This window comes from Danio rerio, chromosome 13, assembly GCF_049306965.1.
Source record: "Danio rerio strain Tuebingen ecotype United States chromosome 13, GRCz12tu, whole genome shotgun sequence".
Taxonomy (NCBI): domain Eukaryota; kingdom Metazoa; phylum Chordata; class Actinopteri; order Cypriniformes; family Danionidae; genus Danio; species Danio rerio.
The window spans coordinates 467,501-495,405 of NC_133188.1; the positions used below are offsets into that span (position 1 = coordinate 467,501).

The 27,905-nt window shown below is 39.2% G+C and overlaps 1 protein-coding gene across 2 annotated transcripts in view; it reads right to left on the bottom strand.

The window, feature by feature from the left end:
- The window catches only part of slit1a (slit homolog 1a (Drosophila)), an 86,763-nt gene that overhangs the window by 23,110 nt on the left and 35,748 nt on the right, over nucleotides 1-27,905 (bottom strand). For both annotated transcript variants that reach the window (XM_073919588.1, NM_001034968.1), the window contains 17 exon segments: nucleotides 20,785-20,856; nucleotides 20,624-20,695; nucleotides 20,259-20,330; nucleotides 17,892-18,055; nucleotides 17,416-17,563; nucleotides 13,802-13,873; nucleotides 12,924-12,995; nucleotides 11,299-11,370; nucleotides 10,963-11,106; nucleotides 9,027-9,190; nucleotides 7,445-7,468; nucleotides 5,904-6,048; nucleotides 4,512-4,586; nucleotides 4,297-4,440; nucleotides 2,624-2,767; nucleotides 1,179-1,345; nucleotides 95-227 (listed from right to left, as the gene is read on the bottom strand). In XM_073919588.1, coding sequence (XP_073775689.1) covers nucleotides 95-227; nucleotides 1,179-1,345; nucleotides 2,624-2,767; nucleotides 4,297-4,440; nucleotides 4,512-4,586; nucleotides 5,904-6,048; nucleotides 7,445-7,468; nucleotides 9,027-9,190; nucleotides 10,963-11,106; nucleotides 11,299-11,370; nucleotides 12,924-12,995; nucleotides 13,802-13,873; nucleotides 17,416-17,563; nucleotides 17,892-18,055; nucleotides 20,259-20,330; nucleotides 20,624-20,695; nucleotides 20,785-20,856 — 1,884 coding nt within the window.

A 27,905-nucleotide genomic window follows, 5' to 3' on the forward strand; every position in this document is an offset into this window, starting at 1 on the left:
GGCATACTGTCTTTTGCGTACTATATAGTGTAGTATATAGCATGGAGGTGTGTGATTTCAGACACGGCCTTTGAGAATACTCGCTGTCACTCACAGTTCGGTGATGTTGCGTGGGATGCCTTTGGGTAAAGCTTGCAGGTGTTTGTTGCTGCAGCGAACCACAGACTCCAGACAGGTGCAGTCAGCAGGACAGTGGACCGGCGGCGCACAGCTCACGTCCTCATGATCTGAGACAGAAAACACCACCACACCAACATCAACATCAGTATGGAAGCTGGAATGACCTGCCAAACTTCACAAAACATCCGTAAACTCTTGTTCCATCAATACTTAATCACTTCCTGAGTGTAATGTAATGTGTGTATGTCTATAGCACATTCATTGTGCATGGCCGTACACCCAAAGCACTTCACAGTCATGAGGGGGGTCTCTCCACATCACAACCAGTGTGCAGCTCCACTTGGATGATGCAGCGGCAGCAACAGGACAACAGCGCCAGCGCTTCACCACACACCAGATACTGTGATAGAGTCAATTCGGTGGATGGGGATGATGGGTAAGGGCCGATGGAGAGAGTTTGGCCAGGACACCAGGGTTACAAAAGTGCCATGGGGTTATTAATGAGCACAGAGAGTCAGGACCTAAGCTTAACGTCTCATCTGAAAGACGGCGCTCACTGACAGTATAGTGTGCCCTTCACTATACTGGGGCATTAGGACTCACACAGACCACAGGTTGAGCGCCCCCTGCTGGCCTCACTAACACCACTGCCAGCAGCAACCTAGCTTTCCCATGTGGTCTCCAATCCAGACACTGACTTTGCTCAGCCCTGCTTAGAGTATGTATATGTATTAAATGCAGGTGAGTGGGTTTGACAAACCACCCGTAGGACACACTCACTTCCTCCCCATATGCTCGAAACACTTTCCTATAAGCCTCCCATATTTCTGAAAAACAGAAATGTGCTCCTTACAGGTGAGTGGGCTTGACAAACCACCTGTAGGACACTCTCTCTCTCCTTTCCAGTTGATTTGTGGGAGGTAAAAAACAGTATATTATGCTACAGCAAATCAGATGAGTTGAAGTGCTTCTTTTATCCTTATTTGCACTTGGCTTTGGGTAAAGGCGTCTGCTAAATGAATGAATGTAACATGTACGGTGACGAGGAGAGCATCTACCGTCTTCACAGCGGAAGTCCGGAGCGGCGACGTCCTGTAGTGGGATCTCTTTGAGGAATGCGGGCCGATGGCACCGCGGGTTCCCCGTCACGATCTTACGGTTCCTCAACCAGCTGCTCAGCCACGCCAGCCGACAGTTACAGTTGAACGGGTTAGCCAGCAGGTTCCTGGAAGACAACACGAGAATGAGGAATGAAGACTCACTCCTGAACTACACGCTTAAATAAAGGAGATCTTTTCTGCCACTTTTTACAAGGTATAAAGTAAGTTTCTGATCTGTCTAGAGTGTAATCTGTCTACAGCACACAGATCATGTTTTCTAACTCTCTGACACTGACCCTTTCAGGCTAATAACTAAAGTAAGTCCACATTAAATGCTCAGCAATGCATAAAAATGTTTTATAAATTTCACCCATACAGTTTATTTGTTGGCTATTACCAAAACATATACCAGTGCAACATAAAAGTCTGATTTCAACATGCTCCTGAATCAACATCTACAACATTCCGCTTTGATCCTAATTGTGTTGTTTGGTGACTGTCGCTTTAAATTCAAATGAGATTGTGCTCTTTTCAGAAGAGGGCGGAGCTACAGAAAGCTGTGTTTCACCATCGAGGCAGCTCAAACACTCTAATGGCTGATGGACAGACGGCTGCTTCTCACTCAGGGCTGCTGTTTATGCTAATGAGAGAAGATGATGGGCACTAGTGGGCGGGGCTTTCCACCTTCTGATGACACGTACAAAGTGAGAATGTCAATCAAAGTGCTTTTTATCAAGTCTGATCATAACGAACACAAATAATTAATGTTTAGCATTAGAGGCTGGAAATATTCACACACTGCTGACACACAACTGCGGTTAAACCCTGCATAAAAGTCATTCTGCATAATAGGTGCCCTTTAATTCATTCATTAGGTTCAGCAATTCAACACTTTTGTTCTCGTTAATGTTCGTCTGCTGGTGTGGATAATTATTATGCTATCATTACAGCCATTGTCTGCTGGCATGAACACTAATATACTTACCATTATAGTTATTATGCACTGGTGTAGACACTCTACAGTTATTGTTACAGTCATTGTTTAGAAGATTTAGATGCTAATATAGTTATCATTACAGTTCTGAATGGTATATTAAATAAACTTTGTGTTAAATCTCATCCATAACTATACTGTGATGGCCTAATAATAAACTAAATCAATGCAATTATTGGTATATATAGTGACTAAAACATATGCATGTTCTTGCTATATAACATTTTTACTTCAATCCTGGCCTTTGTTGAAATGATCAGAAAAGAATGAAGGAATTGCGTAATGAAATCAGCGGTCAGGATGCAGTGGCACATCTGTATGTTACACACTGAGCTCCAGATAATGAAGTCAGCTGACATCTGCATGCTCAAGCAGAACTGTGTGTGTTCAGATAAAGATGGACTCGTACAGTGTGGAGAGGCTCTGCAGCGTGTCGAAGGCTCCGGGTGCGATGGTGGTCAGCGTGTTGTCGTACAGGGACAGCAGACGCACATTGTGCAACCCTGTGAAGCTGTTGTTGTGGATGCAGCTGATGCGATTGTTGCGCAGCATTCTGGAAAACAAGCAGAGCGTGTGGATCAACTCAGACAGAGAAAACAGCGGGTCTCATTCACTAAACCAGTTTAAGAACAAACTCAAGTGCGTACGTTTGTGCTGATAATTAGGCAGAAAGTTTTAGTGAGAAGAAATGTGCATGTAAATATAACAGCAGACGGCGCTCTAGGCTAGTTTACAACAGCAGATGGCGCTCTAGGCTAGTTTATAACAGCAGATGGCGCTCTAGGCTAGTTTACAACAGCAGACGGCGCTCTAGGCTAGTTTACAACAGCAGATGCCGCTCTAGGCTAGTTTATAACAGCAGATGGCGCTCTAGGCTAGTTTATAACAGCAGATGGCGCTCTAGGCTAGTTTACAACAGCAGATGGCGCTCTAGGCTAGTTTACAACAGCAGATGGCGCTCTAGGCTAGTTTACAACAGCAGATGGCGCTCTAGGATAGTTTACAACAGCAGACGGCGCTCTAGGCTAGTTTACAACAGCAGATGGCGCTCTAGGCTAGTTTATAACAGCAGATGGCGCTCTAGGCTAGTTTATAACAGCAGACGGCGCTCTAGGCTAGTTTTTAACAGCAGACGGCGCTCTAGGCTAGTGTATAACAGCAGACGGCGCTCTAGGCTAGTGTATAACAGCAGACGGCGCTCTAGGCTAGTTTATAACAGCAGATGGGGCTCTAGGCTAGTTTATAACAGCAGATGGCGCTCTAGGCTAGTTTATAACAGCAGATGGCGCTCTAGGCTAGTTTATAACAGCAGATGGCGCTCTAGGCTAGTTTATAACAGCAGACGGCGCTCTAGGCTAGTTTTTAACAGCAGACGGTGCTCTAGGCTAGTGTATAACAGCAGACGGCGCTCTAGGCTAGTGTATAACAGCAGACGGCGCTCTAGGCTAGTTTATAACAGCAGATGGGGCTCTAGGCTAGTTTATAACAGCAGATGGCGCTCTAGGCTAGATTATAACAGCAGACGGCGCTCTAGGCTAGTTTATAACAGCAGACGGCGCTCTAGGCTAGTTTATAACAGTAGATGGCGCTCTAGGCTAGTTTATAACAGCAGATGGCGCTCTAGGCTAGTTTATAACAGCAGATGGCGCTCTAGGCTAGTTTATAACAGCAGATGGTGCTCTAGGCTAGTTTATAACAGCAGACGGCGCTCTAGGCTAGTTTATAACAGTAGATGGCGCTCTAGGCTAGTTTATAACAGCAGATGGCGCTCTAGGCTAGTTTATAACAGCAGACGGCGCTCTAGGCTAGTTTATAACAGTAGATGGCGCTCTAGGCTAGTTTATAACAGCAGATGGCGCTCTAGGCTAGTTTATAACAGCAGATGGCGCTCTAGGCTAGTTTATAACAGCAGATGGCGCTCTAGGCTAGTTTATAACAGCAGATGGCACTCTAGGCTAGTGTTTAACGTCAGATGGTTTGCATGAGAAGTTCAAATGTACGTATAAATATGAAAAATATACACAATTATTAGTGAATAAGACCAATAGTGCTTGGTTTGTGGTGTCTATGTTGGTTTCTCACAGCATGCGCAGGCCTTCCAGCCCCCTGAACATCCTGCTGTGCACCGAGTCCAGCTGGTTTGCCGTCAGATGCAGTTCGTTGACTGAAGACGCTCCTTCAAACGCTCCATCTTCGATCTCTGAGATCTTATTGTTGCTCAGGTTTCTGCACATCGAGTAATGCATCAGTAAATACTCACAAACATGAATTAGGACAGAGGGAAGAGTGACACTTACATTTTCTTGAGGTGAGTAAGAGTCTTGAAAGCACCCATGGCCTCTATTGTGGTGATCTCGTTATTGTTGAGACGCCTTGAGAAAAATCAAGAGATAGAGGAATGAGATCAGGGCTGCTTTTAAATATAGCTTGAAAAATGATACTGATGCTATTGGAAAACAAATAAACACCAAGGAAATCAATGAAAGACATAGAGCTGATGAAAATTGTGAGAGAATTTGATTCTGCATTGATTCTAATTTTTTTTTAAATGCGCCACTATCACTTTAATTGATTTTGAGTTTAGTTTATAACAGCAGATGGCGCTCTAGGCTAGTTTATAACAGCAGTTGGCGCTCTAGGGTAGTTTATAACAGCAGACGGCGCTCTAGGCTAGTTTATGACAGCAGACGCCGCTCTAAGATAGTTAATAACAGCACACGCCGCTCTAGGCTAGTTAGTAATAATAGACGGCGCTCTAGGATAGTTTATAACACCAGATGACGCTCTAGGCTAGTTAGTAATAATAGACGGCGCTCTAGGCTAGTTTATAACAGCAGACGCCACTCTAGGCTAGTTTGTAATAATAGGTGGCACTCTAGGATAGTTTATAACAGCAAATGCCGCTTTAGGCTAGTTTATAACAGCAGATGGCACTCTAGGATAGTTTATAACAGCAAACGCCGCTTTAGGCTAGTTTATAACAGCAGATGGCACTCTAGGATAGTTTATAACAGCAGATGGCACTCTAGGCTAGTTTATAACAGCAGACGCCGCTCTAGGCCAGTTTATAACAGCAGATGGCGCTCTAGGCTAGTTTATAACAGCAGATGGCGCTCTAGGCTAGTGTATAACAGCAGATGGCGCTCTAGGATAGTTTATAACAGCAGATGGCACTCTAGGCTAGTTTATAACAGCAGACGCCGCTCTAGGCTAGTTTTTAATCACAGACGGCTCTCTAGGATCATTTTTAACAGCAGACAGTGCTCTAGAAAATCTTCAAATCAATGGATTTCTCGAATGACTTTTCATAACAGTTCATATCTGTTCGCAGTGAAATGTGGTTTCAGATCTGATAAGTATCTGACATCTGCTCATCATTTCAGCAGAATCATGCTAGTTTGGGATTGATGTGAATGCTGATCTCAGACTGGACTCCTGTCTGGAGTGAATGTAAACACAGGCTGAAGCTCTGCAGAGTAAACACAGCCTCAGTGATGGAATATAAACACAGGAGAAACACTGTCTGCGGTGTATGTTTATTCTGTGTTTAACTGAACTGAAGTTAAACAGTAAAAACTGAACTACCCTGATCCAGTTACTCTGACCATTTATGTGAAGCTGCTTTGACACAATCTACATTGTAAAAGCGCTATACAAATACAGCTGAATTGAACTGAATTTATTCTTACAGCTCAGTGGTGGATGCTGGGATGTGTTCAGGGATGCGGTCGAGTCTCAGATTGGAGCAGTCCACGACATTAGACTCACAGCGGCATTTAGCAGGACACACGGGATCATTATTGCAGTCGTTATTCAGCCTGGAGTCTTCAGTTCCTGCAGAGAAACAACACATGAGGCGAGAAACAGCAGCAGGAGACCGTCTTAAACTACACAAGAAATCAAAACTATCCATGTTGATGTTGTTAGCTCACATTGCTAGCTTTGTGCTGAACAATTCATCTGTGCTTGTCATTAAGAATAAAATAATAGTTTGCTCTTGTAATTTTTAACTGAAATCTGTAAAACACTTCTTTTTTGTTTTCAGGTAAACTCTCAGATTAGGTCTGTCTGAGGTATTGGGCGTGGCTAACATACTTAACCACGCCTCTCAAGCTGTCAGTTTATACGTCAAACAGAAATGGTGAGCAGGAGGAGTCTGTTAGATTGTAATAACTCTCCACAAACCCTTTTCCACATCTTCCTAAATGGCAAGCCTACTTTAATACATCCAATCAGCTCGCAGTAGAAAAACAAGCCACGCCCACTGTTTTCTCATTTAATATTTCGTTTCTCTAGCAACTGCGTCACAATACGGAAAATAGATGCAGCTTCCGGTTCATGTGGACTTTAAAGGCACATCAATTTGTTTTGTCCACTAGAGGGCGTGTATTCACAACAAACAAGGTTGCAATTTGATGGCTCTGTGACTAAGTGTGGAATCAAGGGAATTGTAGTCCTCATAAACATGACAGCCCTACAGAAATCATAGTGATAGATGAGCTATTCAGTCCCTCCAGGATTTCGATATATATATATAAAATAAGATTTTTGCAACAAAAATTAGTTTTTGCTAAATCAGCTGGCAAACATTTAGAAATTTCTTTCAAAAACATACACAACATTTACACATCTTAATTCGTTAAAAATGTATTGATCTCTAAAACCATTGATCTCTGTAATTTATATAAAGGAAACACTGAGAGAAAGAGAAAAAACGGAGTTTAGCCTACCGTATATAGTCTACTGTATTATATTCAATCATTCATTTCCCTTTGACTTAGTCCCTTTATTTATCAGGGCCACAGCGGAATGAACCGCCAACTATTCCAGCATATGTTTTACACAGTGCATGCCCTTCCAGCTGCAACCCAGTACTGGGACACACCCATACACACTCATTCATACACATACACTCTCACACTGTGGCCAGTGTAGTTGATCAGTTTGTGTTTGGACTGTGGGGGTAACTGGAGCACCCGGAGGAAACCCACACCAACACGGGCACACTGAATTAAATTATATTTTAATAAAAGAATCATATATATTGTGTGTCTAAAAGAGGTTCTACATGAGTCAAAGCAGCAGAGTGTTATCTAATGAGCGTTCAATAATTCAGCACAACACACACTGCAGGAGACACACAGATTCGTCATCGCTGCTAAAATTAGTCTTCTGTCTTTTCTACTTCATTCAACTGGAATACTGGAGTCTGAGGAAGAACTGAACTCACCTGGAATGACGTACTGCTCTTTAGCTGTTGGAGATAGAGGAACACACACAGTCAGTGATGATACAATAACAATAATAATCACAAATATTCATCATCACCATCAAATCTGCATATTAGAATAACCTCTGACTGATCATTTGACACTGAATAAGACATAAGATGACATGAGATATATAAAATTGTGATTATTCTTTGCCCAGCACAAGTTTAAAGTTTATAGCTTTTCATCTCAGCATAAAAACACAATACTATAATATAGTGTACAGATAAATGGCAATACATTAACAGAGCAACACAGATACTATACTATACTATACTATACTATACTATACTATACTATACTATACTATACTAGTAAATTAATTATAATAGACACTATACGAACAGAGCTACATTATACTATACTATACTATACTATACTGTACTGTACTGTACAAATAAATGTATTTAAATGGTTTTATGCTAACAAAGCTACATGTTACTTTACTATTTTATACTATTTATATTGTACTGTACAGATAAATGATAATATAGTAACAGAGCTGCATTATACTTTATTATATAACAGTATATTATATGATATGATACTATATTATACCATACTATATTTTACTGATCTGTACAGATAAACAGTAATATGCTAATATACTAAAAAAATCCACACTACACTATACTGTACAGTACTGAACAGAAATATGCTAATATACTAGCAGAGAAACCGTATACTATACAACAATGCAGAAATAAATAAATTAAAATAGATACTTTACTAACAGAGCTACATGCTACTTTACTATACTATACTATACAAATTAATAAATACCTTTATTATAGTATATGACACCATACTTTACTACACTACACTACGCTACACTATGCTACACTATGCTATACGATACTATACTATAGTATATGATAATACACTATACTATACTATACTATACTATACTAAACAAATACATTAATACAATTGATACTATATGACACTATACTATAATGTACTGTGCTGTAATGTACTATACTATACTATACTATACTAAACTATACTATACAAATACATTAATACAATTGATACTATATGACACTACTATAATGTACTGTGTTGTAATGTACTATACTATACTATACTATACTATACTATACTATACTATACTATACTATACTATGCAGATAAATGAGTTCCAATAGATCCTACACTCTCAGAAATAAAGGTACACGAGCTGCACTGAGGCGGTACCTTTTCAAAATTTGTACTTGAAGGGTCCATATTGGTACCTCAAAAGTATATATTAGTACCTACAAATTTTAAGAGGAACACTTTTGTTATTTTTAGGTGCTAGTATGTACCCTTGAGGTAATATTATGGCCCTTTTAGGAACAAATTTGTACCTTTTGAAAAGGTACCACCCCAGTGACAGCTCACATACCTTTATTTCTGAGCATGTTTACTACTACTGCTACATTATACTATATTACACTAAGAAATGACAATTACTATGATTAACAATAAAGCACTGGTACCATATCATGCTAATGAATACATGAATATGAATGTGATATGGGCAAAGCGTGAGTGCTTTACCGGAGCAGCGGAACTTCTTGCTCTTGATCTGGCCGATGCGTTTGTTGGCGAGGCGTCGAGGGCTGGTGCATCGCGCTCCGCTGGTCTCGATGGGGTTGGAGCGCAGGTAATCTGCCAACCACTTCAGGTTACAGTCACAGATGAAGGGATTCTGAGCCAGATGACTGAGAGACGAGAAGATCAAAACACTCTTCAGAAATATAACAAATTACACATCACTCAAATCACTGCAACTGAACCCTTTTTCCTCAGGAACAGAACATTATTAGGGAGTTTAACATTACAAATCTGGCAGTTCCAGTGTTGAAAAATGCATACTTTACTCTTTCTAGGATATATTTATAGAGCTGTATCCAACACAGGCTCATTGGGAATATGTGTCCAGGGTGACATATATGAGAACTGGGAAATATGTGCCCTGGCCTATGTATTTTGTGTGTATAATTTATACCCACATACTCCTCATATAGGCTTCTAGCCAATGGCTGATTTGCAGTGCCTGGTTTGGCTTTTTGTACACTGAAAGAGTGCAAATATGTTTTATAGTATCAAAAATATTATATATATATAAAAAAAAAAAAAAAAAAAAAATATATATATATATATATATATATATATATATATATATATATATATATATATATATATATATTTTTTTTTTTTTTTTTTTTTTAAATCTGCATGACAGTCAGTGTTCACAAAGCTGATGGTATTGACTATCGCTCATACTGTGTTTAGAACAGACACTTTTACTCTGCTTGCACTACATTGTTTTGCCAAGTAATGGTGCTTTTACTCAAGCATGATTTCCAGCACTGGTATTGACTGGCTGAACTGGTTTAGACCTGCAGTTTAACATCTGGTTGAACCCTGTGTTGACCTCTCGTGCGGAGCTGCAGTTTACACTGTCAATCTGCAGCCTGTTATTTGCGGGATATTTTCTGAATATGTTCAGAGTATTGGAATGTGTGTGTGGGAAGCCGCAGTGCAAGCGTAAATCACTGTTTAGATCGGTCACCAGTCTCAAGTGAATTACTTCTGAGATGTCAACAACTAGAGCTGATTACAAATGACATGCCTGAGATTATTACAGACTGCATTTCTTGGGTAGTCTTATCAGATTTTGTGTGCTAATATTAACTATAGTAACTCTTAATAGTCTGGTCTAGTATTCAAGTTTATTGTATAACATTATACTCAATGCAATTCTCTATAATTGGTAGTACATGGTGTCAGGATTTAACTAACATGAAAAAACACTAGGGTTTTTAAACCATACTATTGTAAAGTGTATTACACTCTAGATATTAAAGTATCGATAACAATTTCTTGATGAATGCTCCAGCATACTGTAGTGTTGACTATAGTGAAGTGATCGACTGTAATAAACACTGTTGTATACTTTTGTTTTCACTACAGTAAACTGTGTTGTACTGTAGTGTAATATACCCTATAGCTGTAGAAAACTACAGTACTGGGTCATTTGTTTATATTACTATAGATGCTGTAGAATCACCACGACAGATCAGTTACTAAAGTTGTTGTGTTACCATAGCAATTGTAGAATCACAACAGATTAATTACTATAGTTGTTGTTACCATAGCAACTGTAGAATCACCACGACAGATCAGTTACTAAAGTTGTTGTGTTTCCCTAGCAACTGTAAAATTACAACGTATTCATTACTGTAGTTGTTGTGTTACCATAGCAACTGTATAATCACCACAACACATCAATTACTATAGTTGTTGGGTTTCCATAGCAACTGTAGAATCACCACAGCACATCAACTACTATAGTTGTTGTGTTTCCATAGCAACTGTAGAACCACAACAGATTTACTACTGTAGTTGTTGTGTTACCATAGCAACTGTAGAATCACCAGCAGAGATCAATTCAAGAGCTTTACAATAGTAGTATAAAGCGTGTGCTCACAGTGTCTGTATGGCCCGCAGCGAGCTAAAGGTGCCTTTGGCCAGCGTCTGGATCTTGTTGTCGTATAAAGAAAGCAGAGAGAGATTCTGCAGGTCCTGGAAGGTGTTTGCTCGAAGACAGTGGATCTTATTTGCATTCAAAAGACTGCAACACACGAGAAAGAGCCAGATTATGATGATGAAACAGAAGCTGCATATTACTATTATAAATATATTTTCAAAGACAAAAAAATAATCCATACAGTGATGTCAGATATGTGTTTTAAGAACGGGTGGTGGTGTGTTGTGAATAAATGAATGAAACAGTGAATAATGAGTCTAAACTCCAGAAACTCACAGAAGCTGCAGCGCGTGCAGGCCATCAAACACTCCTCTGGGCAGATCCGTGATCTTGTTTCCATACAGAACCCTGAATATTAGAGAGATTGATGATATTGGATGGATTTTAGAAATATGAGGAAATATGCAGATCTTTTAATGCACAAAACATACTCTTGAGCATTTCACTTCATATTAAAAATCAAAAGCTTGAAATTGTTGCTGATAATAATATATTTTTTAATGCCAAACAAATGAAAAAATTTAATAATAAATAGCTTATTTAATAAAATATAAAATAAAGTATTGGATGAATGAATGCATAAATAGTTAATTTAATGAATAAATAAATGTGTTTATTTATTTATTAAATAATAAAAAAATGAATGAATGAATGAATGAATAAATAATTCATTTTAAATAAAATAAAATATGGATCATTATGGATGGATGGATGAATGAATGAATGAATAAAATAATGTATAAATAAATGTATTTATTTATTTATTAAATAATTTTAAATAAAATAAAATTATGTATGAATAAATGAAAACATAAATAATAATAATAATAATAATAATAATAATAAATGAATAAATAAATAAATAAATAAATAATTTTAATAAAATAAAATATGGATAATAATGGATGAATGAATTATTAAATGAATGAACAAGTAAAAAAATACATAAATAAATTTCAAAAATAAAATATGGATAATATTGAATGGATGAATAAATGAATTAAAAAAGGAATGAATGAATAAATAATAAACAAACAAACAATCAAAATAGGTGGTTCATTTTGCTGTGGCAACCCCTGATTAATAAAGGGAATAAACCGAAAAGAAAATAAATGAATGAATGAATGAATGAATAATCAAAATAATAATGGCAAGAATGAGAAAATAAACAAATTAATAAATAAACAAAATAAATAAAAGTATAAAATCAATTAATTAATGAATAAATAAAAAATAAATAAAATAACAAATAAATTTATAAATATATATAAAAAAATAAAATTCCATAAAAAAAGTTTATTTTGCCTGTATTTATATATTTAAACTAATATACATTTGTAAAATATTAATATAATTTTGAAAAATAAATGCACACACATATCTAAATGTCATTTCATTATTCCTCTGGTTCAAAGCTGAATGTTCAGCATCATTACTGCAGTCTTCAGAGTCACACGATTGTCCAAAAATCAGAATATTATGAGGATTTGAACATTTCTGATTATTTTCAGCATCTAAAACAGTGTCAGAGTTGCGCTGTCTCATATTGTTGATCAATTATAAAAATAGAAACCAAATTTAACTCTGTAGGAATAGATGCTGAAATGCAACTTTTACTTTTAACTACATTTTGTTAATTGTTTATTGATTAACCTGTCCCTTTAAGAGTTCAGAGAATTTAGGAGAGATCATCGTGACTTTATCTCTGTAGACATTTTGATAAAAAATACACAAATAATTCACAGTAAGTTTTTAAAGAAGTGAATAAGAGCATTCAAACATACAGAATTGATGTGAAGGGTAATTATAATATAATATTATAATATAAACAGCATGGCATAGTTAATATGCATGACATTAAGCCACAATCAACCAATGGCAGCACAGCACTCCAGACTTACAGTGAGTTTAGTGAACGCAGACCCTGGAAAGCATCCGGAGCAAGCTCAGAAATCTGGTTATTGCTAAGATCTCTGTGGCGAAAGAAAGAGAACAAATTATTAATCCACTAATTTGAGCCCATTTGCCTTATTTGATATAATATACACTTATATAAAAAATCAAAATAACTGCAAAATAGCTGTAAGATGCTCATAACTGCACCCTGTATATAAAAAAGATATATAGATGTATTTTATTGGATGTAGATACATTCCTTTATTAAATGATTATTATTATCAATATATTATTTTCTGCTATGTATGATTTGGCAGTATGTACTGAAGTTTGTCAATGAAGTGAGCTGAAATGTGTCCCGCTGGCTCTGGTGTGTGTGTAGGTCTGTAAATGTGCAGTTGTGCAGCTCCAGGCCTGCTGTGGTGGCGCTGTGGTCAACACTATTAGCACACGCAGGCATTACAGGCTCTGGAGGAGACTTTAATAAGCCCGCGGTTTACCCATTAAACCACACGCTAGAACAGCAGACAGACCGCCAGCCAGAGAACAGAAAACACTCCCGACGAGATGTGATGTGAACGTGTAGATCTGGCTTGTACTACACGTCAGTAAAGAGCATTAACTATAACAATAGCTATATCAGCACACACACCAATAATCATTAACTATAACGATAACTATATTAGCGCACACGCCAATGATCAATAACTATAACGATAACTATATTAGCACACACGCCAATGATCAATAACTATAACGATAACTATATTAGCGCACACACCAATGATCAATAACTATAACAATAACTATATCAGCGCACTCGCCAATGATCAACCACTATGTGCTAATGATCAATAGCATATTCGAAGTGTTGTGATCTTACATTCTGCGCAGTTTCTTGTAAGGAGAGAAGGCTCCCGGAGGAATGGATTTGATGCTGTTCTGTTCCAGTCGTCTGCACGAAGAGAAAAACACAAAAACACAAACGTTATCATTACAACATTTTTACATAATTAATTTATGCACATCTCGGCATTTCCATCAAGCATTTTTATGCGATATCATAATGCGCATAAAAAGAACAGGTGGATGGAAATGTAGCTGACTGTGTAAACGCCATCTACTGGTGCTTTTCTGAACTGCTGCAGGTCAAACTCTTGCTACATAAATAAGCGTGTATTGATTCGAAAAAAGTTTTTAGTAACTTTTTTTATTGTCTTTTTATTTTTGTTTATTGTGAATTTTTAAACATTTATTTCAGTTAACAAAACACACCAATAAGCAATACCTATACTAATACCGAAATTAGCGTTCGCACCAATAAAAATTAGCTAGAACATTAACTATATTAGCAAACAAACAAATGAACAATAACTATATTAACATCGACACCAATCAAAAATAACTATAACAATAATTATATTAGCATACACATAAAAGAACAATATCTATTACAATAACTATATTAACATGAACACAAATGCACCATAACGCTAGTAATAAACATATTAGTCGCAATTCTGACTTTTTTCTTTAATTATTATTATACGATTTTTGCTAATTATTATTTTAGTTCAGTTGGATTTTTAGAGACTTTTTTAGTTTCCATATGTTTTACTTTTTTATTTATTATGAATTTTTAACATTTTATTTCAGTTAACGAAATGCACCAACAAACAATAACTGACAATATTAGCGCACACACCAATGAGCAATATCTATAACGATAACCATGTTAATGTATGCACCAATGAGCAATAACTATCTTAACATCAACATCAACAACAATCAACAAAAACGATAACTAGACTAGCGTACGCACAAATGAACAATAACTACATTAGCATACACACGAATGCACCATAACGTTTTTTTTTAAATATCACTTTGGTTCAATTAAATTTTTTGTGACTTTTCTCCGTTTTATTTAGTTTTTTTGTTCATTGCGAATTTCAGTTAACAATTTTTTGACCAATAGTTTTAGTCTTGGTTTTTATTATAAAATCAACATTGATGGACACAAACATTCGTTTTTTCCTTCTCTTTATGTAGGGTAAATGTAGACTCTGTGTCCTCTTCATGTACAGCGTTTAAGACAAAAACAGCCCCTCTGGCTCCAGAAATGAAGCCGCTGCTGTATCAGTAAAGCCGAGGGGGATCTACTGAAGCTCAGGCTGTTATACAGTACATGTTTACTGAGCATTACTCAGAAATATGAGCTCTACTTCTGGATCTGGAGATGTTTAAAGCTCTTCGTAGATCTGAAAATTGAATAACTGATGCTACTTTTCCTCTCAAGGAAAGATCAGCTTTCTGGTGAATGATGGCTCAGTACTGCAGAAAACAGTCATGTAGATTGTACAGTTAATCTACAGTTAATCTAATATATCTAACAATAGCTATAATAGCGCACACACCAATAACTATAACAATAACTATAATTATATTAGCGTACACACCAATGAACAATAACTATACGGATAACTATATTAGCGTACACACCAATGAACAATATCTATACGGATAACTATATTAGCGTACACACCAATAGATGATAACGATAAATATATTTTTGCACACACAATTACAATAATAATTGACACACCAATGAACAATAATAACTATATTACCGCACACCAATGAACAATAACAATAACTATATTAGTGCACACACATCAATGGATGATAACTATAACAATAACTATATTAGCGTACCCACCAATGGATGATAACTATAACAAAAACAATATTAGCCACATACCAATCGACAATAACTATAACAATCACTATATTAGCGCACACGCCAATAAGCACTAACTATAATGACAACTATAATCCTATTAGTGTACACCAATGGACGATAACTATATTATCGTGCACTCACCAATGAACAATAACTACAACGATAACTATATTAGCGCACTCACCATTAAACAGTAACTATAACGATAACTATATTAGCGCACACACCAATGAACAATAACTATAATGATAACTATATTAGCGCACTCACCATTAAACAGTAACTATAACGATAACTATATTAGCGCACACACCACTGAACAATAACTATAATGATAACTATATTAGCGCACTCACCATTAAACAATAACTATAACGATAACTATATTAGCGCACACACCAATGAACAATAACTATAATGATAACTATATTAGCGCACTCACCATTAAACAGTAACTATAACGATAACTATATTAGCTGTATAGTTCTGTATTAGTTTCTTGTCAGAGCAGTTCTTTTATTTTTAATCATTTCGGATTGATCGTTAAACAAAAGTCGGAATCTGTCGATAATAACGTACTAATCCCCTTTCATCTCACAGTTTGAGCTATTTGTTAGTGTGTTTGCGGATGCGCAGCAGCTTTGGATGTGATTAGTGTGTGTGTGTGTGTGTGCCGCTGGTGTGTTTAAGGCTCTGCTTTGATGGCACACCCCGCGGCTCTGCAAACCAGTTGTGCTCCGTCTAAAAGGCCTGCTTTAAAACAGGGAAGTCATTTGTCGGGGTCATTAGAGCCTCAGAGCCAGAGGCAGACGCAGTCCGGCTTAAACACTGCAGAGTTTCCGGCTCTTCAAAGAGGAAACACACACACACATACACACACACGCACATGCATACACACAATTTACATTCTCTGGATTGCAGCGATTCCAGACGCTCATTCCTGCGGTTTCTCACTGAGCGCCTCAGTCTAAATACATCTGTGTGTGTGTGTGAGTGTGTGAATGTGTGTGTGTTAGTGTGTGTCTGTGTGTGTAAGCGTGTTTAGGACTGTAAGGGTGAGTATGTGAGAGAGTGTGTGTCTGTGTGTGTGTGTATGTGTGTGTGAGAATGTGTCTATGTGTGTGTGAGTGTGTGTCCTTGGTTATCTTTTCAGTCTAAATACATCTGTGTGTGTGAGGGTGTGTGTGTGAGAGAGAGAAAGTTTGAGGATGAGTGTGTGAGAGTGTGTATGTGTGCGTGAGAGAGATAGAGTGTATGTGTGAATGAGTGTGTGTGCGTGTGTGTGTGTGTGTGCATGTGTGTTCTTACGGAGTTGCTCAGTCTAAATATATCTCTATGTGTGTGTGTGAGAGAGAGAGTGTATGTGTGTGTGTGTGTGTGTGTGTGTGTGTGTGTGTGTGTGTGTGTGTGTGTGTGTATGTGTGTGTGTGAGAGAGATAGAGTGTATGTGTGAATGAGTGTGTGTGCGTGTGTGTGTGTGTGTGCATGTGTGTTCTTACGGAGTTGCTCAGTCTAAATATATCTCTATGTGTGTGTGTGAGAGAGAGAGTGTATGTGTGTGTGTGTGTGTGTGTGTGTGTGTGTGTGTGTATGGTCTGTGCTGTTGTGGCGAGTCCTACATGACAGTATAAGTGTGATTGCGGTGTGTATGTGTCTGTAGCGTGGTGTGTACACATACTCCCTGTGTGTGTGTGTGTGTGTGTGTGTGTGTGTGTGTGTGTGTTAGTGAATATGGTGCCGGGTGTGTAACTCACATCTCCGTCATGCTGTCGGGCAGGCTGCTGGGGATCAGGGTCAGGCCTTTCCCTCTGCAGTCCACGATGTTGTTATTGCAGGAGCAGACGGCGGGACACGAGCCACTGCTCAAACTACACGACTGACCCACAGCACTGTCAGACTGACCTGAACACACACACACACACACACAACATGAACACAGCAGAACAAAGTGATCATATTACGGACTCTGTCTGTCATTGGCTGATGCTGCTATGACAATCGCTTCAGTCCAAACTTCAGACACGCCCTCTGTCAAGCGTTGACACTGAAGCCCCGTGTGAATCAGGCATGTGTGTGTATGTGCGCACATGTGGATGTGTATGTGTGTGCTTCTGTCTCTGTATGTTTAATGTGTGTGTGTGTGTGCATGTCTGTGTGTGTTCATTGTGTGTGTGTGTATGTGTGTGTGCATGTCTGTGTCTGTGTGTGTGTGTGTGTGTGCGCGCATCACCTGAGCAGCTGAACTCGTGTTTCTGCACCTCTGCTACATTGAGTCCTCGCAGCGGTGCTGGAGAGCTGCACTGGGTGAACAGACCGATGTTGGGCCGCTCGCGTAGCCACTGAGAGAGCCACGACAGCACACAGTCACAGACCAGATTGTTGGAGTGCAGACGGCTGAGGGAGAACCAACAAACAGAGGAAACAGCGTTAATGCTGCCCTATAGAGATAATCCAGGTATACCGAGCCACAGTTAACAATGCAGCCTGTTCACGTCTCAGTGTCTCCGCAGCAGAAGTGCTCATAGATGGTAAACTCAGAGACAACACATCATCATTACAATCCTATTTCCTGAAATAATGAGAGATTACCCAAAAAGCTGAGGACCAGTGAAATTACGGGAGTTTTCCGGGAGAAATAACAAACCGGTAGGGTGGCGGGAGATGGGTCTGTGATATGGGAGACTCCCGGGACAAACGGAAGAGTTGGCAGGTATGGTCAGGACGCAAAATGCAGGATATACAGATTATATATTTAATCAGCTCCACTCTGAAGAGGCATAAAGCATGTTTAATAGTATATTTTGGTAATTTAAGGTGTTTATTACGGTGTAATTTAGTGTCACAAGTAGATGCTGAATAGTGTCAAATCACTAAACTGTCATGTCAAGTCCCGGCTGTGTTTTCTTCAATGTTATAGCTTAAAAACACAACACGACACATCTCTATCTGCCTCTTTTGTCAAGTTACATTATAATTTAGCCTTTATCCACGTCTTGTGTGCAAAATAGGTAACTTTACTCTGACTGGGTTTAGCTTACATCAGGCTGTGTGCTTGTGTGTGAGCTCATTAATATTCATGACCGACCCAAATATGGTCAATTACGGACCTTCTGATTTTTGGGGTATTTCACAGAGTAATAAATGAGCATATAAAACAGTTTTTGGAGATTTTTTTATACTTATCAAAGCCATAAATATACTATATAGATATTAAAGAAAATTTTCAATTGTTAAACCAGTGCAGTATATGCAACCTTTAAAGACACAGCTCACCAAAAATATAAACTCTGCCATCACTGAATCTGCCTACTGCTCTAGCAGGGTATATGCAAGAATCCTAAAGATTATTTCAATACATTTTTAAGAGTTTTTAAAGACCTTCTCAGAATATTTTAAGACCTCATAGCCACTTCAAGTTCTAATGAGTATCAAACCTTTAACTTAATAAACAGGTGTAGTTAAATAAATCAATGGAGCACAACCATGCAACAGAACTCAAGCTTGAAATAAGAAATAAGAAATTATGTGGTTGTTTTCAGCGGCAGGTTTAAATTTCATTCAATTTTCAATTTTCCCATTTTGCCATCTGTTTTGCTCTTTGGTTTCTCTGCATGTGGAGAGCGTCACATCACCTTCCTGCATTTGTGCAAATTACATGACGTCACCCGAACAAAGGAGCTTGGCCAGACGTGCCCCAATCTGAACCAATCGTGTGGATCGAGCATGAGATTATTAATATTAGGAGGAAAATAAATATATTGATGCTTTTTTGGAGTCAAACACTTTGGATAACACTTGAACAAAATTTAAGACCTCATAAAAACGTGATTAAGACTTTTTAATATCTTTTAAGGGCCTTCATTTTCTCATAATTGATTTATCAACTTTTAATACTTTTTAAGACTCCGCGGACAAGCTCACTAAACTTTAAGATAAAAAATACATTGTTTAGTTTTTTTCTGCTGTTAAAATGATCATTTTGGACCTGTAAGTCAACAGGAGGGTTAATGCAACCCTGTAATAATATCCATTTGTACACATGCAAGAGTACATCTAAAACTGAACAACAACAGAAATGAATAATCAAAGCAGGACAGCATGAGAAAGAATCTCTGTGCGGTAAAACAGTTCACAAATTCCAGAGAAATACTGCAGAATATAGATTTCATAAAACCAGCGCGTGGGTGTTTATTTCTGTGTGTGTGTGTGTGTGTGTGTGTGTGTGTGTGAATTACTGACTGTGGCTTCTGGCAGAGACGTGATGACCCGCCAACACTGACTCCAGTGTGTGTGTGTGTGTGTGTGAGAATGTATATCTGGTCCTGGTTTTCATCATGTTATAAACAGCAAATGTCCCCACAAGTATAGCAATACCAGTACATGTTGACCTTGTGTGCACATTTTTTGGTCTCCAGGAGGAAAATGACCCATAAATCAGACAGAATGAAGCATTTAGAGAATGTGAAAGTGCAGATTGTTTGCTGTGAGGGTTGAGTTTAGGGGGAGACGAGAGAATATACAGACTACAGTACAAACACATGATGCCTATGGGAAGTCCCCATAAAGATGACTGTATAAGTGTGTGTGTGAGACTCACAATGTCCGGAGCTTGGGCATGTGGTTGAAGCTGGACACTGGGATGCTGCTGATGTTGTTGTTGTTCAGAGTTCTGCAAAACATCAAGGAAAGTCCAGAAAGGCGTGAATATAAGCAGAGATATGGAGGTCTTCATCACACATGAGCAGGTTTGGTCTGCAGGGTTGGCTTTACTGAACTCAGACGTACAGTATTAGATGTGTCCCAAATGACACACTATACATACCATATGCACTCAGACATCTAGTGTATGACCTGCATACTTTGCACCTTTTGTTGCAGCGTGATAGCATGTTGATCACAGCTTCATCAATTAAACACACACACACACACACACACATCTGCCAGTGTTATAAGTAAACTCACAGCACTTCTAGCCCGCGCATGGCTCTGAACGCTCCATCCTCGATGCAGCTGATGTGGTTCTTGTCCAGCTGCCTGTGATAAACACACAGCATAAAGACAACAGTTAGCATACGCAGTGCAGCCTCTGCTATCAGCTAACGGTGGCGTTTGCAGACTCTCACAGGTTTTTGATGTCCGTCGCTCCTCTGAAGGCCTTTCGAGGAATCGCCTGGATGAAGTTCTCACTCAGGTCCCTGTTCAGAAGAGAAAATCAAGCAGCAGTTCAATCACACCACACACACACAACCTCAAATCCTCATTATACAATGTACACAATGATTGTAAATGTGCAGGACAGGCTTATGATTAACGCATCTCTGCTAAAAGCAGATTTCTCATACGCTATCGTGACACCACATTCAGATCAGTTCAAATCGATGATCAATATCAGGCTGTTTTATTGAACTGAACTGAAGCTTTCAGCTTTACTGTAACATCAACACAAAACCACCACTGAGGAATCATATAAGATATTCATAAACAATACACTACACACTCTTTTACTACAGTTGTTGTGTTACCACAGCAACCGTAGAATCAACACAATAGATCAATGACTGAAGTAATTGTGTTACCATAGCAACTGTAGAATCACCACAAAAGATCAATGGCTATAGTTGTGTTACCATAGCAACTGTAGAATCACCACAACACATCAATTACTCTAGTTGTTGTGTTACCATAGCAACTGTAAAATCACCACAACAGATCAATGACTATAGTTGTTGTGTTACCATAGCAACTGTAGAATCACCACAACAGATCAATGACTATAGTTGTTGTGTTACCATAGCAACTGTAGAATCACCACAACACATCAACTACTATAATTGTTGTTACCATAGCAACTGTAGAATCACCGCAACATATCAATTACTATAGGTGTTTTGTTACCATAGCAACTGTAGAATCACCACAACACATCAATTACTATAGTTGTTGTGTTACCATAGCAACTGTAGAATCACCACAACACATCAATTACTATAGTTGTTGTGTTACCATAGCAACTTAGAGTCACCACAACATATCAATTACTATAATTGTTGTTACCATAGCGACTGTAGAATCACCACAACAGGCTGAATGGAGTTCCTCTAATGTACTGTGAGTGACTGCAGTGTTGGCCGTGTTAATGGCTCATGCAGCACACACTACAGCAGCTCTGATATGATTTCCAGTCTTCATATGTAAACAGTGCGATGCGAGTGTGTTTTCCAGAGCTCTTTGTTTCTGATGAGACGCTGCGCAGAAAACAAAGCATCAGACGTGTGTGAGAATCACAGCGCAGACAGAGAAAGCGGCGTCCTAAATCCTGTTTTCATGCTTTAAAGTGATCGTGTGCTGAACACAAAGCTCTCTGGGTAATCTGAGTGGATTACACGCTTGTGTTTAACAGGCTAATTGCAGATCATCACACACACACACACACACACACACACACACACACACTAATGAGAGGAAACACTCGCTTTCAGACAGCACTGACTGTAATTACACTCCTGCTTCAGTGTTTGCTCGTGTGTGTGTGTGTCTGCGTGCACAACAGAGACTCAACACAACAAAAATCTCTTCTGCATTACAGATCACAGAGATATGTGTGTGTGTGTGTGTGTGTTTATTAGTTTATGTCTGTGTTTGTGATTATAGCAGATCTGACATCTCTCCAGCATTACAGATCAGAGAGCTGTGTGTATGTGTGTGTGTGTGTATGTGTGTGTGTTAGTGCATGTATGAATGAATCAGTGCATGCACATTTATGTGTGTGTGTGTGTGTGTGTGTGTGTGTGTGTGTGGGGTGGCGTGTGTAAATGCCTTCCTGTATATGCATGTGTGAGTAAGTGTGTTTGTGCATGTGTGTTTGCGTCTGTGTGTTTGAGTGTGTGTGTGTGTATGTGTGTGTGTGTTTGCGTGTGTAAATGCCTTCCTGTATATGCATGTGTGAGTAAGTGTGTTTGTGCATTTGTGTTTGCGTCTGTGTGTTTGAGTGTGTGTGTGTGTGAGTGTGATTAAAGCAGGCAGAACTAATGAGAGCTGGTAATTGTGTGTGTGTGTGTGTGTGTGTGTGTGTGTCGCTCTTAAAGGATCTGACAGACGGAGCCACACAGAGAGAACAGCAGTGATCAATGCACACACAAACACACACACAAACACACACACACAGAGAGAGAGAGAGAGAGAGAAGCTGCTGGACACTAATGCAAAAGAAAATAGCGAGATGAAAGTATTTAAGCAGCATGTCTTCACATCTTCAGTCGTCATGTTCCTTGTGATTTCTTTCTCTTATTGTTGTGTGTGAAACTGAACCGTCAGTCATTGAGTGAACCCGACTCTCCACTATATTTGTGTTGTTCTGCTGGTAAATCTGCATGTGTTTATGATCATTCAAGTGCTGATCTGCTCCTGAATCTGCAACTGCACATGTTGACTAATGGAGTCTTCCTGAGGGACGGAGAGAGAGCGAGATGGGAATCGTCTGGAAGTCCAGTAACCACAGAGACAACACAAATAACTTCACTCCCCAGAGATCCAGACCCACAACCCGAACCCTGCTGAGCTGCTTTCTCGTTTACATGCTGCATTTAGCCCAATAACAAAAAGACATGCTAACACAGCCCAAACTGAAGACTAGAGATGACACCATGTTGAAAACACAGACACTGCAATAATGAGGGTCTCTGCACGGCCGGGAATAATATCTCTAAAGAAGATGCTGACATGGAGATCAAGCAGGTTTTGGTCGAAACCCAAACAATACAAATAAAACTAAACTAAAACTGTGGGAAATGAGTGCTGAAACATTTTTAATTCTTAATATTAACGGCTGTTTTAGTGCTGCAGCTTGGAGAACGAGACCTCATGCACTGCTCAGCTTTCAGCTTCTCTCAGTCTGCATCAGAGCGTCTAAATCCTGATGGTTGTGTGGGTCTCGTCTCTCTTTAATTTGTACTTTTTATTGGATTTAAAGACTGGAAACCTGGAGCATCACGTACGAAGACTTGCGTTGAATTCATGCTAAAACATTGCGTACGGACTAGGGTTGGGCTGATAGACGATGCCATCATCCATCGCCGATGGCCGATAGACAACACAACGCTGAGCCGGCATCGCCGATCATCGCCGATTAATAAAGAGACTGAGCCGAAAAGAAAATGAATGAATGAATGAATGAATGAATGAACAGCCCTCCATCTGCTGAAAAACGCACATTATCTGACCACACACACACACACAGCCCAACACACACACTGTCATGTGCTCGTCTGTGCTGCTCCAGAGAGTAATGCACGTCACACAGTTGATGGATGGACAGTAGATGGACGCTGGATTGCGTCTCACTATAGTTGTTAAACGTGATGTTTAATTAATCTGGTCTCTATCTAACCATACACACACACACACACACACACATGCATGCATGCACACTCTCATATCGACACACACACACACACACACACACACACACACACATGCACACACTCATATCGACACACACACACACACACATGCACACACTCATATCGACACACATACACACACACACGCACATACTCATATTGACACACACACAGATGCACATACATAAATACACATACACACACACATGCATACACACACTCATATCGACACAAACACACACACACACACACACACACACACACACACACACACACATGCACACACTCATATCGACACAAACACACACACACACACACACACGCACACACATGCACACACTCATATCGACACAAACACACACACACACACACACACACACACACACACATGCACAAACTCATATCGACACAAACACACACACACACACACGTCACACACACACATGCATATAATCATATTGACACACACAGTCATGCTACACACACACAAACATACACAGTCATGTCACACACACACACACACACACACACACACACACGCACACACCGATGCACATACATAAATACACATACACACACACATTGATGCATGCACACACTCATATTGGTACACACACACACAGTCATGTCACACACACACAGACACACTCACACACACTAAGCAGACAGTAGACACGACTCCATCTCTATCACAGGACATCAATAATGAACACCAGCCACAAAATACAACATCTGCATACGAGAGAGAGAGAGAGAGATGACATCGCCTTTCCCAAACATGCCAGCTACCTATTATTACAAACACACACACACACACACACACACACACACTCACTCACACACTCACTCAGTTCCAGCTGGGTACCTTGGTCTCCTAGCAACCTTCACCTCAGTAATTTGACTGGCGGCACCTGCGGTGAGGAATCATTGATTCACAAAAGCCGGAGGACATTTATATTACACAGACGCGCACAGCAGACCTTTACATTCTGTGGGCCAGACACACACACACACACACACACACACACACACACACACGGCATGTTGTTTGCTTGGCCGTACGTCAACAGGAGCGAGCGTGAGATCAGAATGACTTTTTCTGCTCTCTTTGTCTGAACAGACACGCTGGTGGAGAACACACACACACACACAGCTCAGTTACAACACACACACATCAGGTCTGCGTCTTCTTCATCTTCGTTATTATAGTCAGTGCTATTACTGCAGCACGGTGACTCTCTGTGGCCTCACAGCAGGAAGGTCTCTGGTTTGAGTCTCGGCTGGGTCAGTTGGTGTTTCTGTGTGGAGTTTGCATGTTCTCCTCGTGTTGGTGTGGGTTTCCTCCGGGTGCTCCGGTTTCCCCCACTATGCGCTATAGGGGAACTGATCAACTAAATTGGCCGTAGTGTATGAGTGTGTGTGTGAATGAGTGTGTATGGGGTTTGCCAGGACTGGAATGCAGCTGGAAGGGCATCCCCTATGTAAAACATATGCTGGAATAGTTGGCGGTTCATTCTGCTGTGGTGACCTCTGATGGATAAAGTGACTAAGCTGAAGGAATGAATGAATGAGACTTTAAAAGTTTGTGCATGTGTGTGTGTGTGTGTGTGAGTGCATGTCTGCATTTGCGTGTTTGAGTGAGTGTCTGTAAGTGTGTGTATGTGAGTGTTGTGTGTGTGTGTGACTGTGACAGTTGTGAATGTGTGTGTGTGTGTGTGTGTGTGTGTGTGTGACTGACAGTTTGTGTGTCTGTGTGTGTGTGTGTTGTGTGGGAGACTTTGGTAGTTAATGTGCATGTGTGTGTGTAAAATAGCATATCTATGTTTGTTTGTTGTGTTAGGGTTATGTGAGTGAGAGAGTGTGTGTGTGAGTGTGTGTGTATGTGAGTGTTATGTCCGTGTGAGACTGACAGTTTGTGTGTGTGTGTGTGTGTGTGTGTGTGCACTCATCTCTCTTCTATCTTTATTTATTTAGTCCTCATGCTCTCCTCTGTTCCCTAAAGTGTGTCAAAAGCACACACATACACACACACACACACACACACACAGACACACACACACACACACACACACACACACACTGAAGATATGACATGCTGTGATTTTAGTGCTCATTCTTTTATTTGCCCGTTTAAATGTAAATCTGTGTGTGTGTATATAAAAACACACACACACACACACACACACACACACACACACACACACACACACACACACACACATATTTTATTGATAATGTATTCATAATATATACATTTATAATATATTTATATTTGGCTTTGCATGTTTGAAGAGGCAAAATCCTGTAATGTTATGTTAACATGACTAATAATAACAACATTATTACATAATTATTACATACAACTGCTTAATAAATATATATATATAATGTGATTTATCACTGTTGGAATAGTAATGAAGACATGCATTTGTGACTCAAGATGTGGAATATTCAACACTGCACTGAAAGATTAAGTCTGTAAGGCGTTATTTATATATTTTAATGTAGATTTTGGGATGAAGTTATTACAGAAAGCACAATCTACTGTCACTGCTTTACAAGAAACCCTAAAACAATGTAAATCCGCCTTGTGTGGGCTGTTGTGTGTGTGATTGTGCAGCACGCTGAGATGTTTATTCAATAACATATGCTAATTATTCTGCATGATTATTCAGAAGCAGGCATGAGTTATTGATGAGCTGAAGTGTGCTGTGATTGTGCATCCGAGATTAATTTCGCACAGAACTGCAGCGGCTGGATCATGAAAACAGCTCATTTCAGGAAACACGAGGATCACGCTGGAGATGGAGAATCCTACACAATTCTTCAGCAGATTAAAGTGTTCGGGTGCACACAGTTGAAGCCAGAATTATTAGCCCTGCTGTCCAACTTTAAATCTTTTATAATATTGTATTTGTTCGTTTTTATAATATTGACCTTTTAAACAGATTTTATTCGAGCTGAAATAAAATAAAAATACTAAATATTCAACACAGGCTCATTCTGAAAACTTAGTCCCGCGGACAATTATGTAGCCGGGGGTACGTATGGCTGCATTTTATTTTTTAAGCGAACAATACGGGCCGGTATAACGCCGTTCCTTTTGGCGCTCACCGGCTGAACACTTAGCTTCGTGTGGAGGGCTTTCCCACCACAACCAGTTTATCCAGTTAGCTCATCGTGTACGGCGGCGAACTTGAGATGCAGAGAGGAGTTGATCACGATGATGACCGGGTTCAGGTCCAGGAAAAAGAGGTCCCAGAAATCAGGAAGACAGAAACACAATCCCAAAAGTAAAATGAATGAGTGAACAACAGCACTGTAAATAATAAATTGTTGAGAAAACATTAAAAAATAAGGCAACTTGATGCAGTAAGAACTTTGAGTTGCCTCAACAACTATTTTTTAGTTCTTCTCAGTAACAATATTTTGTTCAGCTGACATAATTTTGTTCATTCATGCAATGTTGATTATTGCATTTTACTAATAAAGATATTCTTTTCACATCAACTAAAGCAACAGTTACTGCTTTTGAGTCAATAATTTTTTTTGTTTAGTGGATGATTGTTTTTCAAATTTGCAAAATAAGTAATTAGTTGTTGTTTGCATATCATCCTATTTTTAATCATTTTACTTAAAAATGAACACAAACTTACTACTTCATCCATTCATTCCTTCGGCTTAGTCCCTTTATTCATCGGGGGTCACCACAGTGGAATGAACCGCCGACTTATTCAGCATATGTTTTACACAGCGGATGCCCTTTCAGCTGCAACACAGTACTGGCAAATGCGCATTCACACTCAGACAACTGGGGCGGAAACCGGAGCACCCGGAGGAAACAC